This window comes from Haplochromis burtoni, unplaced genomic scaffold, assembly GCF_018398535.1.
Source record: "Haplochromis burtoni strain Fernald_Lab_line unplaced genomic scaffold, NCSU_Asbu1 Contig_40, whole genome shotgun sequence".
NCBI lineage: Eukaryota > Metazoa > Chordata > Actinopteri > Cichliformes > Cichlidae > Haplochromis > Haplochromis burtoni.
In genome coordinates this window covers 2,107,493-2,122,806 of record NW_024582401.1, presented here as the reverse complement: position 1 = coordinate 2,122,806, position 15,314 = coordinate 2,107,493, and the positions used below count along the sequence as shown (strand labels likewise).

General features: G+C 42.9%; 2 protein-coding genes across 4 annotated transcripts in view; both read left to right on the top strand.

Annotated features, from left to right (window-relative positions):
* LOC102313329 (FERM and PDZ domain-containing protein 4) overlaps positions 1-8,699 on the top strand; it is a 110,227-nt gene extending 101,528 nt beyond the window's left edge. For 2 of the 3 annotated variants that reach the window (XM_005919969.3, XM_005919970.3), the window contains exons 15-16: positions 763-1,737; positions 3,581-8,698. In XM_005919969.3, the coding sequence (XP_005920031.1) occupies positions 763-1,737; positions 3,581-6,933 (4,328 nt within the window). In that variant the 3' untranslated portion in view covers positions 6,934-8,698. Of the gene's footprint in view, positions 1-762; positions 1,738-3,580 lie in introns of all 3 variants that reach the window. The other variant, XM_042219957.1, reaches the window with a different exon arrangement.
* Positions 8,700-10,032: 1,333 nt separating this feature from the next.
* LOC102313825 lies at positions 10,033-12,853 on the top strand. Its single transcript, XM_005919971.3, has 6 exons — positions 10,033-10,439; positions 10,666-10,776; positions 10,947-11,077; positions 11,189-11,350; positions 11,496-11,722; positions 12,320-12,853. Exons 1-6 carry the CDS (start codon positions 10,373-10,375, stop codon positions 12,420-12,422), a joined length of 801 nt encoding a protein of 266 aa, XP_005920033.1. The 5' UTR covers positions 10,033-10,372; the 3' UTR covers positions 12,423-12,853.
* Positions 12,854-15,314: the final 2,461 nt, after the last annotated feature.

The window sequence follows — 15,314 nt, the reverse complement described above, 5'->3', positions numbered from 1 at the left end:
TGCAAGGTTCCTGACTACGATAGCTGTAATGCTCCGACAATCCATCAAGCGGAGTGGCTTCGTAGCTTAGCAAAGTCGTACTAAAACATTTTTTTACAGATTTTTGAGCGCCGTGTACCACAAATCGGTTCGAGGTCAGTAAGTACAACCAGAATTCATACAGAAGAATTATAAGGGGCACTGTCTCTCTACAATGTAGCTACCATCACCAGTGTGTGAATGTGTGTGTGAATGGATGGATGACTGGATATGTAAAGCGCTTTGGGGTCCTTAGGGACTAGAAAAGCGCTATATAAATACAGGCCATTTACCATTCTCCGTTGCCGCCATGCTTTTTCTGCCATGTGCGTATGAAAACAAAGGCACTGCGCAGGCGCGTTTTAACCATATTCCATTGCGATATTTCATTTTCTTATCGCCTAACATTATACCGGTATTACCGTGAATAGGATATGTTATGGTATGATATGGCCCAGCCCTGTCTGTGTGTATGTGACATAATATGGATTACAAGCCATCTGTTTAGGACAAATTGGTGGATATCTAAAGTTTCACTTGAGTAGTAGATGTTGATGGTCTGGAAAAATACTCCACATGAAACTATGAAAACTTGTTGCGAGGTCACACATTTAAAAATTGACGTTTTACAGTGCTGCATAAACCCTGCTTTGAAATAGAGTGCTTAACTGAAACAGGTCTTTAAAGTTGAATCAAAATCAAATACAAAACAGGTAAAGCAATAAAATCTTGTGTTCCTTGCAGGTCAGGAACGTGTCCTGGAGTGGCCTTACAGCACATCTTTTGGGGACAATGAGGAGCCTGGTCAAGTAGAGATCTACAGCAGAGACTCTGAGTACTCAGACAATGGGCAAAGGGAAAACAGCATTTCTCCTTACTTCCACGAACCACCAAACCCTGACAGAGACCTTGAGAACCGAAGGAGTCCGTTGCCCCCTCCTCTGCCTCCAGCTACCAGACACAAAACTCAAGACTCACCTCGGAGCGCCAAAGTGTCATTTATTTTTGAGGGGAACCCACCCCTCAATAAATTTAAGAACTTACGCTATGAAAGACTGTTAGAGAGCCCGGAGGTACCCAACTACGGACCGCCCTACTTGCACAACAACACATACTTTCAGCAACAGGACAGAGAGCCATTTCAGCACGTCTATAGTAACATCATAAGCGAGGAAAGTAGTGAGGAGCTAAGGGAACTAGTTTATCGTGGCAATACAAGTGATCCAGACGAGGATTCTTGTGAAGAAGATTCCACTGGGGGGACGCCAGTGGGTGATGAGACACATGATGGTATCCAAGGGGAGGGCCTACCCACAGCAGCCGGCAAAGCTACCTTTCTCACACTTTCCGGTTCTACGGACGACATTATCGACCTGACGTCACTGCCTCCTCCCGAGGGCGATGATGGTGTTGACGATGATGAAGACGACACCCTGCTGCAGACGCTCAACCTTGCGATCGCAGCACCACCACCAGGCTTTCGCGACAGTTTGGATGAGGACGTTGCACCTGAGGGAAGGCCTCTAAGCACACGTGAAAATGACGATATTCCGGTTTCACTAATCGATGCCATTCCAACGCATGGGGAGGGGGAAGGGAGCAGGGGAGGGGAGAGAGGACTGGAAAATGCGGTTATGAATACACTGCAAGCGCTGCAAGCTCTCTCTGTCTCTGAACAGAAGCCTCCACCACCGCCACCACCCAGCGGTAACAATCCAGGTCTGTTGAATACTAATGCAGCAAAGTAATGTTGATGCCTTTATTTAGCACTGAATATTACAGCACTTTTACTTAGACTGAGCCAGTGGTTACCAACTTTTCTTTGTCTTAAATTCTCCCTCCCTAGCTCTGTCAAATGGACTTTAAACTCATTTTAAACTAGATCTGAATTGCTTTCAGCTTACAATTTAGTCTTAACAATTACATATTTAGCAGCTATGGTCTGTAAACTGCCTCAATCATTAACCATAACTACTAGCTTGGTCAACATTGAGTAGCAACTAGTGGAGTAATTCAAACATTAATCCACTAGTTTTAGTTACAGTTCCACCCTAACCTTCAACATCCATTTAAGCTGTTAATTATGTTTACTGATACTTTCAAAAGTGTAACTATTACTTGTTGCTAAAAGTTTCATATGTTCATCTTCCGTTTTAGCTCAGTTTCAACTGCTGGCTACACATTTGCTAATTAAGGTTTTGCAGACAAGTCACCACGTGACATTAACTTGCCCACCATTTTGGATGTGTGACAACCATGATGACACTGTGGGATCAAGCATGTAAGACAGTCGCAAAGGTCTAAAGACTGGTCCAACCCTCTGAAAACCACCAATTATGAGGAAAAAATTTATATTCTCAACTGGTCACAAGGAGCGGCTGGAAGTTAATGGCAGTCTCTGAGAAAATTATTGCTAAAGTACTAGTCACGCAAGCCTAAAGACTGATCAATGACCTCTTGGCATCCACCTGTCACTAAGGAAAAATGCATATTCCCTAACCAGTTGGCAAAAACAAATATCTAGTTATGTCTTTCTAGGTTCCCAGTCATCTAGGGCATAGTAATCTTGAGAGCTTGAAAAAGAAGACAACTGGACAGTTTCATTAGTTCTTAAAAATGATGGAGTGTCAACCTTCAGCGACCCCAATATGTTGCCTCAGTGATCTCCATAGACCACATGATGGATTGGGGCAAGGTCTTGCAGTGGTTTCACCCATAACCCCATGTGATGATACTCATGCCCTTTTTCATACCTCAGCTCATGCGATGACTCATATGATCTACAGTGCTCAGGACTACTTCCAAAGGGGACAACTCCCACTAGGGGTTAAATACCCGAGACTCTACACCATTTTATAGAACTCAGAAAGGTTCTTGGATGAGAGGTGAAACATCTTGTAGAAGTACACTTGCCTTCTTTTTCAAGCTCTCAAGACTTTTAGCTAGGAATTTCGACAGTTAGCCATACCTTGGCTTAAAAATTAAAAATCAATCATATTCCTATTTTCAGACATCTATGTCAATTTCTAGTATATTTAGCTTGCATTTTATTTTTTTAACTATACTTTTAGCTACTACATCAAACTACTTCAACCATTTTCCTTACTTTTTGACCACTATGTATCTATTTACATCATATATCAGTGCAAACTATTTTAAATGTTTTACCATTTGCTTGCTTTTTTTTTCTTTCATATTTAGATTTACGACAATTAATTGCTAACTTTTAATGCTACCTGCCAGTCAGGGCCTTTGTTTAGGAGTCTATGGAGCAGAGTTAGCTGTTAGCCATATCTGGTACATGTGTTGTGCATTGTGCCTGCTAAATAGAATTAACAATATGTTTAGCTTGGTTCTCTGTCACTACTGTCTAAGATTTCATATTAACTGCTACTTCTGCACAAAATTGTTTTGGTGTAGATTCACAAGTTCATTTGGGATTCACTATAAGCTATGGAAAAAAAAACCAAACATGTTCAGAGTTCTAACTGTCAAAGCTTTCAGCAGCAGATAAATTGAGATTGAATGATCTACATTTAACTTTGTATCTCTTATCACCTAGGTGTTTATATATCTCATGGCTTTAGTCCAGAGTCATCCTCAGACTCTGGTAATGAGACCAACTCCTCAGAGATGACTGAGATCTCTGAACTAGCTGCTACTCACCGACTGAGCGAGAGCCACATGCGTCTTCTGGTGGCCACAAGGGAAGGATACCAACCTTTACTTGAAGAAAAAACTGAATTTCCTGTCTCCCCCAGTACCGGAGGAACAATACAAAAGAAACCTCGCAGTCCAACACGACACCTTCATCCTCCAGCAGTTCCTCCAAGACGGAGCCCTCAGTTAAGCACCACATCATCACGGCCGAACAGCTCAGAAGTAAGGCCCCAGACTAATCTCTCAGCCACTCTTCAGCGCCCAAGCTCCACCACACCAGGAGGCAAGCACCATAAAAAATCAGCAGACTCCAGCGGAAAGTATAACACCTTCAGCACAAGGGAAGGATATCGAGGAGAGAGCATTGGGAGCCGCAGCCATCTTGACTTGGACCAGTGCACCTCATTCTGCGAACGAGAAGACAGCCAAAGAAGGCAGGATTCTTTTTTAGCAGAAAACTCTGTAGCCGAGAGCCATGGAGTCAACAGCCTCCCTCGTGATCATCATAGAAGTCCCCGCCCTTCCTCCGTTATCTCTGACCGCTTCTCAGATGTTGTCAACTTGGGGGGCTGTGATGCAGATAATGGAACTTCAGCTGCTGAGCAAGATGAACATCTAGTTGTAGCATCGTTGCTATCCCCAACCAAAAAATCTAGATCAGGGGGATCAGACCAGGGATCAGACCTACAGAGTGACCATCAGCCCATTTCGAGACAACAGAGTGTGGCCCGGCTGTGTGAATACCATCTAGCAAAAAGGATTTCAAATCTGCAAGGAGAAGCACACAGTTCACTGCAGGGCTCTCTGTGCTCATCACTGGATGCTGGTGGCAGCACGAACAGTAGCGTTTGTGCTACCCCAAATGATTCACCCCTTGGCCCTGGTGCCATTGAATCAAAACACCACCATCTGCAAAGGCACCCGCTTTCTAATTCCTCCTCCTCGTTACTCAGGGTGTTAAACTATGAAGATAACAAACCCGGAACCCCCTTTGGCACCCCTGCCCAGAGTACTCAGGGAAAAGACCTCCACCCTCATGCAGATCCTGCCCTCCTTCGGAAAATGCTGCCCAATATTCACCAACCTTCCCCTGGGTCAGAACCGGGCCGGCCGTCCTCAGCCACACCATCTAAGCATAAAGACCCTTTAGGAAACAAGCGACTCCAGAATGATCAGCATGCTAAACAACAGGCCTGTCTGAAAGGGCTGAACCAGAAGGAAGGCAGCGAGGCCTACAGGCAATTGATTAACTATCTAACAGTCAGCCAGATGCATCAGGGAGGGAAGTTGCAGAGTGCGGGCATGGGAGGAGGAGTTAAAAAGGACACAAGGCGTTTTATTACTAGCAACCCCCAGCTTGTTGAAATGGTTAAAAATAGGGGAAACACCATCGCTCGCTGCCCGTGTATGCCTTCATCCATATCATCTCCATTCCTCAGCCCAAATGTAGTTAACCCTAATGCTGCTGCCATGCAGGCAGCAAACAAAAATGCACGGTCATACTATTCTGCAACACTTCCTACCAAACTCAAGAGAAGTCCTGATATGCATGCTCAGAGAAGGAATGAGACTTTAGATTTCAGGAAAGCTACTTCTGAGAGGAGGAGCTCCTTTTCTGGCCTAGAAAGTGAGCTAGAGAGGAGTGGTCTGGACCCAGAGCACTTTCTGTCCCTCTATAAGAGAGAGGGCTGTAACAGCCGCGACGGAGGACTTGCTACAGGCGGAAACCGTGAGGGGGGAGGTACCACTAGCCGTCATCCACCTCGATCAAGAAGCCAAGTTAGCAGCACAGAGGAATGGTTCAGATCAGACCTGAAGTCAAAGCATGCAGTTCGTCAGTCCCGCCCTAACGATTCTCTTTGTTTCTCTGCTGCCCCCGGTGGTCAAAGAGCAGACCTCAACACTATCTCACTAGGAAGGGGAGACCACCCTTCTGCTTTTGTCAGGCAGGCATCAGCTGGTCCAAGAGCTTGCATTACATCTCCAACACCCAATCCTCAGAATCCACCTCCCCCACCACCTCCCCCACCACCTCCTTCTTTTTCCCAGCCTGTTCAAGTCAACACCAGTTCCAGCAATTCAGGATGCACGCAGGACCCCAATCATTCTGTCCAGTCCCGGCCGAGTCAGAACCACATTCAGGCTGTCACCCCGACGCTACCACACACAGATCCCTTCAGTAGCCTGCAACGGGGCCGGGAGCTTAAACGGAGCTCTAGCAATGTAACTGCAAGTTCTGGTAGTGTTGAAGCTCTATTTGAGAAGCCCACCCGAAGCCGGAGCCAGCAGCCCCTGTCACTGTCTCTGCCCCCGCAAGGTGACACCAAAGTCCAGCGGAGACCAACTAGGAAGAGGCTCTCCAAGAGCTACTCCCAAGGCTCTGTGTCTTCCCACACCACGTGCTGGTCCACAGGCAGTAGGGTAGACAGTAGAAGGGCATCTGTGGCTTTTCCATTGCAGAAAGATGCAAAACAAATGAAGGGCTCTCAAAAACTGGACACAAGTCCCTGGAGATGTAATGGGCCCTTTAGTTACTGTTTCTTTAAACGTAAGAGTGAGGGCGAAGAGGATGAGATCGAATGGGAGAGGCCCAGACGAAGTCGCAGTGGACCTGATTTCGAGGATAACGGTGCTGCTTCAGCCATATTCCCCTGCGGTTCCGCACTGGACGCTGCTGGCGAGCAGCTGTATGGCGAGGTCCTTAATAACATGAGCTTCAGTGACCGACTGGCACGAATCAACGCCCTCAAAGACCACATGTACGGTTTCCCTTCTGGCTTCACTGATGCCCGCCGTGATGCCAGCGAGCTCATCGCATTAGTGAGATCCAGCATAGGTCGCTGTGAGCGCGGCATCCAGATGCCTAACCAGGATGTATCACAGTATAAACAGCTCCTCTCCGTTGAGTCAAAAGAATTAGGCCGGGCGTGCCGGAGGATGGCACAGGCCCACAGCAGTCCAGAGGAAATGCTGCTAGCCGTGACTTGTAGCTTTCAGGTGCTTTGTTGTCTCTGCGAAGCTTGCATGTGTCTGGTTAGGGGACTCGGAGCCTCAGCCTCACACCAACAGAGAGAAGTCGTGGCAAAGGTTGACGAGGTTGTTATGAACTATATCTGTTTGCTCAAAGCAGCTGAGGCTGCCACTGTTGGAGCACCAGGGGAGCACAGCATGAAAGCCCTGGTCCGCCACTCTAGTACCATGTCAGCCATTGCTAACGCACTCACCCGCTCCCTTAAAACGCTGCTTAGCAAGTAGAGGCTACTCCTTATAATTTATAGTGTGGCCTCTGCTGTCAGCGGGAGTATGTCTTTAAGCGTCTTGTCGTCTTTGAGTCAGCTGTAAGAGTCATGTATTTTTCATAAAGGTTTAGAGCTGTCTCCATATCAAAGTTTAAAAAGCAAAAGGCAGGAGTTAGACTAAACATTAAAGTTACATAACATTTACAATGAATAGATGTATAAGATGCTTAAAGAGTCCTCTGACTGCACTTGCTTTTTTTCTGATGACAATATTGTAATGCATATTTACAAAGCCATACTGTCACAGACCTTTGTAATATGATATGTACCTAATAGAAATTATACCCTTTTAAGTGTGCATTATGTAAGTTATTTAGAAAATGTGTATATAATGTACATAATTAATTATCAAATTTACTGTAGCAGTTTCAAGAAGCCATCGAGTATTCAGTTTAACCCTCTCAGGCTCAGATTAAACTTTTTGTTGCTAATGCACAACCAAGTCCTGCAGTGGTACATCTGAGTAAAAAAAACTCATAAAATATGTATGTGGGGTAATCAGGTTGTTAGTTTTTAAATGTTGCAAATCAGCAACGCCTGCCTGGAGAGGGTTAATTTGCTTTGATACTGTGCAGGGCTAGGGGTGACTTCACTTTCAGTTCAATCAGTTCACGAGCAGCAGTTTTACAATAACTGTATTTATTTTAAAAGAAAATGTACCTCTAGACATGTAAGTAAAAAAACAAGTTTCATTGTCAGTCCAGTGAGGAAGCGGTATAGTTATATTTAAATGCTCTAAAATGACTGTGTAACAGTGAGCTGATTTTAACAGATTATATTATGATGCTTGTTTTTCTTTCTTTGGTTTTTGTTTATTTTACAAGATGACTGGAAAATTCAGTAAAAGTGTTGAACATACAGGTTACACTAAACATTGCACTTCATTCACACAACCGCTTTGTATTCTACCACTAATCTACTACCACTTAGATTATTTTGTTATATATATATATACTTAAAAAAAGAAATATATAATTTCCCCCAACATCAAATATAAACTTTGCTAAACTTAGTTTGTTTTTTTATTACCATCGCTTTTGGAATGAGTTTTGTGTGTGAATGATTTACTAAACCACGCCGTGTATCAAGATGTGGTTATGTCTCTCAACAAAGAAGAAATCACTGCTTTTTTTCAGCAACCCACCAACCTATTAAAAGATATTTTGCAGAAAAACTTGTCTTATTCCATGCATCTTTGGTTTGAATGAGTTACTACACCATGCAATCATGCTGTGATTTGTTTTGTAAAGTTTGCCATCCTAAAATCAACAGCCATTTATTTTAATGTCTGTTTCATAAAAGGTACTGTCTGTCAGTTTACATGTGATTAATTGGGGGATATATTAAAATACCCCCCTTTTTAAACTGACAGTGAAATGTGAATCTATTTAAACTAATGTCTAGTGTAAAACTACTCATTTTCCTGATATTTCTCTCACACAGTCGAAATTTTAAGTTGTCTTTTCACAGTAATATTTCAGTCTTTATATCAGTTGAGGAGGTATGGATTTGGTGTTAAAGCGCATTGCTATATATTACAGGTAATTTGACATACATGCATCAACAATCAACTGGTACAGACAGGAGACGATGCTAGGGATAGGGTGAATGGATGCAGATGGCTTGCTGTGTTTACCCTTAAGGGGAGGAGCCAAAAGAAGAAGAAGAGGAGTGTTATCTTAATGCATGCTCAATCATCCAGGTAAGTAAATCTCCAAAAGTTGATTCTGTTCCAGGGAGGAACGCTGGTTTGAGCAGGGAGTCAAGGAGGCCATTTACGTGAAAAGGGAAAGACCATATCTGAATCGAGGAGGGGGCTTAAGGGTACATCTTTTGCCATCTTGCAATGCTGTGATTGCAGCCATTCCCCAACTCTCTGTGAATGGTACTCATGGCCATTGATCAGTGGGCTTTGATCAGTGGGCTTTGATCAGTGGTTGTTTATCAATGGTCATGAGAATTTGCCCATTGTTCCTTCAGTGGTGCTAGTTTCAGTCATTATGCAAATGTACTGTTTATAAGATTGGGGAAACCTGCAGTCAGCTGAGACTGAAGAAGTCACTTGGATGAGTGACGAAACGTTTCTCCCACTGAAAACACTACATCCAGATGAATAGAATCAACTTTTGGAGAAGAGGAGAGATAGTTTCATCCTGCTGAGACAAACGGACCTTCCAGCAGAGAACCCAGGTTAATGTGCCGGCAGTATCCTTCTAGTCCACTTTGACTTTGGTCAAAAGCTAACCAAGTGTCTCTATTAGAACCCCATAGCAGCAGCTGGTGTTATCGGTACTGACCCATAAATGGAAATTAAAAAGTAAAGAAGAGACAGGAGAAACACTCGTCAAACATATGGTGAGCGTTGACCCCAATTGTTGCATAGTTTGTCCACCAGAGGTCACTCTGCAACTTCCTAGTTGGTAATACAAGTTTGTAATACTACAAAAACAACAACCAGGCGATCAGTATGTAAATAACTACAGATAGAGAACAGTCGGGAAATCTACTTGTGTTTTGTGTATTGGAAAGAAAAAGAAAATCGGCCAATATATGGGAGTATCCAATTTTTAAATCACCAAATATCGGCATTGATGTCAGCCTTAAAAACCCTATTTTGTTTGTACTATAGTCTCTGTAACCCTATGTCTGTGTGTAAGAGAAGAGATATGACATTTAAAAATACCAATAATAATAATAACCAAATGGAAGCTCGGGGTCGCCATGCAAAACTATCCCCATATCAAATGTTCGAATCTGCAAGATTCTTACAGGCCTACAAGTAAGCATTGCCTCACATATGCTATATGTACTGCACTTCCTCTCTCCGTCCATGGCAGAGATGTATCATGCACGCGGGTCTCAAGCCATGCAGTTTACTACCTAAAGGGCTCTGGGTTCAGCCACAGCTGGCTGTTCGTTCACGTGATGTTTTCCCCAAGAGCCAAAGAGAAGTAGAGAAGAGTACGTGCAGGACGGAGAAGTATGTTTAATTTGCATACTGGGCGCCTGTTCTGAGCATGTCGTGACGTCTAACCAATCAGGTCAGCGAATCCCACAAACCACGCCCGCGCGGTAACTCGTGTCGCGCGCTTCACAATCAGCATTGTACTAGTGTGCAAGTGAAAGAACCAAAAGTTACAAGCGTCTTTTTGTCACCGTTTCAGCAGGTTTACCTGACAGGAGAACTTTTTGTGTAGCAAGTTAAACTCAGGCAGAGCTCAAAGAACTGCGAGGACGTCTTCGGAACAAGCTCGTGGCTGCCGAGTTTAAACTGCTACCAGCGTGGAGAAGTTATTGTTCGCCACTCCGTGGGGTTTAAATTTCGGCTAACAGAAGCGCCCCAGGCCAAAGCAGGTTGTAAGCCCCGAGTGTTATAAACCGTAAGTTAAGTCGCAATGGCAGCTGTGTGCCAGCCACGACGGGCCTTGGCGGAAATACCTGCTCCACAGCCCAAAATTGCCGGTGAGTTTTTAGCTTTTCATTTAACATGTGTAACTTGTTGTTTGGAGAGAGGCGCCACCCTGCTCGAGCTATCGAGGCGCTGTCGATAACAGCGCCAAATTTGGAAAAAAAAAAACCCAAAAAAACAATTAAAAGTATTTCTGGTAGTTTCGTATCATGCTGTGAGTGTAAAATTATGTTAAATATTTTAACAATGCAACTTTTAAAAATATTAAATTCTTTACAGCTCGAATGAGGAGGTCCTACTTGGAAATATTAAGTTCACGTATGGTCCCGACCCCGTCCCCACTTCCAAGAGGAAGAAACACAGCCGCAAGCACAAAGCGTATGCAGTCATGTAAGTTACGCTGTTAACCTTAAGTTAATTGTAGCTATACTTGCTGAGCTGATATGCGGTTGATTTTGTGATCTGACCTTATTGGAAGCTACATGGCAAAAAACAAAACGCGCTTGATAATAGAAAGGGAGTTAAGGGCTAACTTTGCTTGGTGTTCCCTGGTTTTGCAGTGGACTTGGCAGTTGGTGGAGCGTGGAGAGGAAGGCTAGAGGAGCAGTGTGAGAAGATGGATGAGCACCACACACCGCTCTCCAAACAGCAGCTTGTGCAGCTCATTAGATCCCTCATCTTGGTCGAACAGGTATTCATCAGTGGACAATTGAGCTTATAGTAAAGCTAATGTGGCAATGTTTTTGAAGAAATGCTGCGATTGACATAATTTAACAAGGCGTGCATTCCTGTTGTACCCTAGAGCCAAGAGCCCAGGGTCATGGCATCAGACCTGAAGTATCTACAGGAAGACCTGCAGCTAAAGAAGGCCAATGTTTACAGGTCCATACCTTACTCACGGTTTGGATCCAACAGGGACGCTCACTGTTACAGAAAGGCATACCCTCACCTGGTAGCATTCAAAGTGAGTCTTTGTCATGCACAGTTGTGTTTTTAGGCCTTTAAAAGTAGGTTCTTTAAGGCTGCTATTTGTATCCAGTGGAGATTTCCTTTTGCTATTCTTAAGTACATTTATGTCACATTAAACACCTCCTCGTCTTCCACCTCAGGTTTCGTGTCAGGAGTGGGGCCAAGTTCTGCTGAGGAACAAAGATTGGGACGCCGTGTTGGAGCACTCACTGATGGCGTGGCGTTACACCAGTGAGCTGCCGCAGTGGGACACTGCGAGCCACAACGCCCTTCGAGAGCAGTGTTACAGCATCCTGGTGGCTCACAGCCTCACCGCTCTCCAGCACTATTCCCCCGAACCCAACAGAGGACGCGAGCTGCTCAGAAGGTAACACTCATTTTGATCTGATGCGGGATGCCACGGCACCCACCCGCCCCCTTCCTTGTAGTGAGGTTTAGGCAGCGCTACACCAGAGGATTGCACTATAAACACCTCAGTTTGGTTACTACATAATACTTGTACATGCATGTGGGTGGTGTTTATATACACCAACGGCTTTCCGCAACCTCTCTGCTGATGGGCTGGCAACAAACTATTGACTTGAATATCAAGTTTAAGCAAAGCATCATGGACATCCTACTGAAGTCTGTCACCTGTTGAGTGCAAGTTTACACACCTTTCAACACCGATTCACAGATCACGAATGTGTTTGCCTCTCCACTTTCTTCCATGCGCCTGTCAGTCATTTTAGCAGCTAAAGTGAATTGAGCTTCACTTTGTGTTCTGAGGTTGTTGCTAACATTTGCTAATGTTCTGTTGGCACTGTGTAGACTCTAAATAAACTTGGTGCAAAAAAGCTTTTATTTATAGATTTAAGATTATTTAAGAGCAAAAAATAATATATAACAGGGAGTTATTAGTGCAAGTGTGACTAGATGTTTTTCAATCAACCCTAACAGATGGCTCTAATCTTTTTGTCTCTAGAATGAAGATGGCTCAGCTGTATAGCCAGTCAATTGTTCCCTGCATACAGGAGTTGCAGAGGATAATGGAATGTCTCGATGACTCATCCATGGATACAAAATGAAAGGAGAAACCGGCAAAAGAGTGCAAACTGTGGATGACCAAAAAAAAAAGTGCTTTATGTGTGGTGATGGGCCAGAAACATTGAACACATTAGTGTTTGTGTTAAACCACTACAATATTCTTCCAAAGGGCACGGTGGCAAGTGCAAAATGAACAAAATGAATAATGCCGGTTTCAAAGGGTAATAAATAATACTTCCTAAATGGCTGAAAATGGCATTTTAACAGCATGTGGAAAGTGTTATTTTAAGAGTTGTTGCACTGCACAATGGCAGAGTATTAATTAATGTAACAGTTTGTTCATACATTACCAGCCTATATGAAAATGGAGAAGGAGCATTTACATTCCGAAAAGCATCCACTTGGTGCTTACTGTTAAAATGTTTGTATACTTTTAGACATCATATAGTTTCATCTCTGTCGAGGGCTGAAATATAAAAAGTATGAAATTTCCCCCGCTTGTTGTTTTTGCAGGGTAGTGTATATATGTTCTTGTTACTGTTTACATTACTTGAAGCTGTGGCCTTTGTCTTAGACTATAGTAATCTATCTTGTGTGTACAGATACTCATCTGTCAATGATTGCACTGTTGTTTGTCCTGAAAACTTGAACAATTTTGATAAGACTCCTAATTTAATTAAAGACGTTCTTTAAACTGCACTCATGTGTCTTTGTTTTGTGCGAGTGCTTTGCATGCATGCCAAGCACTGTGAACCTAGACGATCTGAGGACAGTGCTGTTTTCATGTAGTAACTCTAAAGTTTCTAAGTGTGGTGTGTTTTTGTTTTTTGTTTTGTTTTGGGGGTTTTTTCCCCCCCCAACCTGTTTCTATGCCCACAGTTTTATCTGAAATGGATCATAGGTTGTGGCTTGTAGGCTCCGAGAGTTGATTTGTATTGTTCAGTTTGTAAAGTTACTTGATTGGAAACAGTTTCTCAAAGATAGGCCATTATAGGATTAATTGACCAATAAGTTGATCGTAAGTCTATCTTTGCAGTGTCAGAGTTGTCGTGCTCTTTGAGTTCCCATTTTGTACCACTAGGTGGAGCCCATGTAGCACGATTCTCCACAGGTGTTTGTGTTTCCAGAGTCAGGCTTGTGACTTCAGAGGAGAGGCAATATTAATGCCACTGGAGAAACAGCTGTTGCCATGGCACTCTGTAAAGTGAATATTAAATAATTTTAAATGCTATTTACGGTTCGAGATAATGAATGGGCGGATGATAGGGTGAGATGCTGCTGGATGACAAGCAGACTTCCTGCTGCAGCAATGTTATTTCTGTTTGGAGAGTTGGATCTCCTGTTATATCTTCAGCTTTTGTAAGAGGATATCACAAAATCCAAGATTAATACAATTATTTGTCTCCATGGTGTTGCAGAGTGGAACCTATTAATATTACTGCCTATGGCAACTCATGCAAATGTGGCTAACCCACTCACGTAACTTTGGTGTTAATTTATTATCCGTAGGCTGGAAGTGAAATGGCTAGGCTCACGATAGTCCTGGTTCTGTTAACATAGCCCACATACAGACCTCCAACCTACAAAACAAATAATACCAAAGAAGAGAACAGTGCCATCCCGACAATTTAGCTTTCAGATACTGCACTGATAGAAAAAAGAAAAGCTTAGCAGTAATACAGAAATTTCATGTTGTGCATTTTGTTCAATCTGTAAGCGTTGAGCTTTTTCACAAATACCCTAAAGGCACGATGGGGTTCTCACCTTTCACTAGCACTACAAGAAAATGGTTCTCAAAGGATCTCTGGAGAAGCCACCATGAAATCCTTAGCGAGATCAGAAACTTGGAATCAAATGCACAATGTTGAATGTGTGTAATATTCTGTGATCTTGTAGAGGAAATATTGTTTAAAGAAGTCCACACCGATGCAGTGCACACACACACAAAAACAACTATCAGTGCATTACAGCTCCCCTGTGCCTTGGATGTGTTTTTGAGGTTGTCTTCACTACAGTGCCAGCATCACAGAGGTTTGAGCTACAAAGAAAGACCTCCCTGTTTGCTTGCCTCTCTGCATAACAGTAAATTCTGTATTTTATCTCCACACTATAAACACCCCAAACAGTGCCCGCTTATATCCCCAATAGATTCTGTCACTCGAGGTTAGTCCGAGAGGGAATGAAAGAATATTTCACATTTTCAATTATTGCCTTCGAATTCGGGCTTAAGGAGCCGCATTACTCTACAGAGCTAAGATTTTTATGTTTATGTTGAACTGTTTCCAGTGTGTCTCTTATATCAAATTGGAAATGCAGAGTATTTTGTTTTCCACAGCAAAGGAAACATCCACCCTGAAACACTATCTGTATCTAGTCTTCATGGTTCTGGTGTCTCATCTTACAAAAGATAATAAAGCTAAAACAAAACAGTGAAATATTGAAATATCTGTCTTAAAAGAAGCACAAATTAGTGTATAAATTTATTTCTACACATGCATGGGTGTCTTTTAAACAGAAAGTTTTCCTTTAAAAAAAACCCCATCTTCATCCATAATGATGTCAAGAACTTGACAAAGAAAAGTCTTTTATCCCTAACTGTACAGAAATGTTTCCATGTAGGTTAAAGGTGTAAAACACACAGAAAAGCTAAGCTAACAAAAATACCCATGTATGTGTGTACAGGCCATCAGGTAACAGGAGTTAAGATGTGCAGTTATATTTTAAAATAAAAAAACGTTTATGGAGGCTACAGTAGCAACACTAAAGTAGGAGTAGCACTGCCAACAAACAGCTAACAGTATTGTACAACAGAGTACTGTAACTGTTTTAACATTAAAAAGATGTAATGTTGTAATTTAACACAGAAAATTCTTACAGTACCTGCTCAAACATAATAGAGCCATAATAAACAGTGTGTCTGCTTATGAGATGGA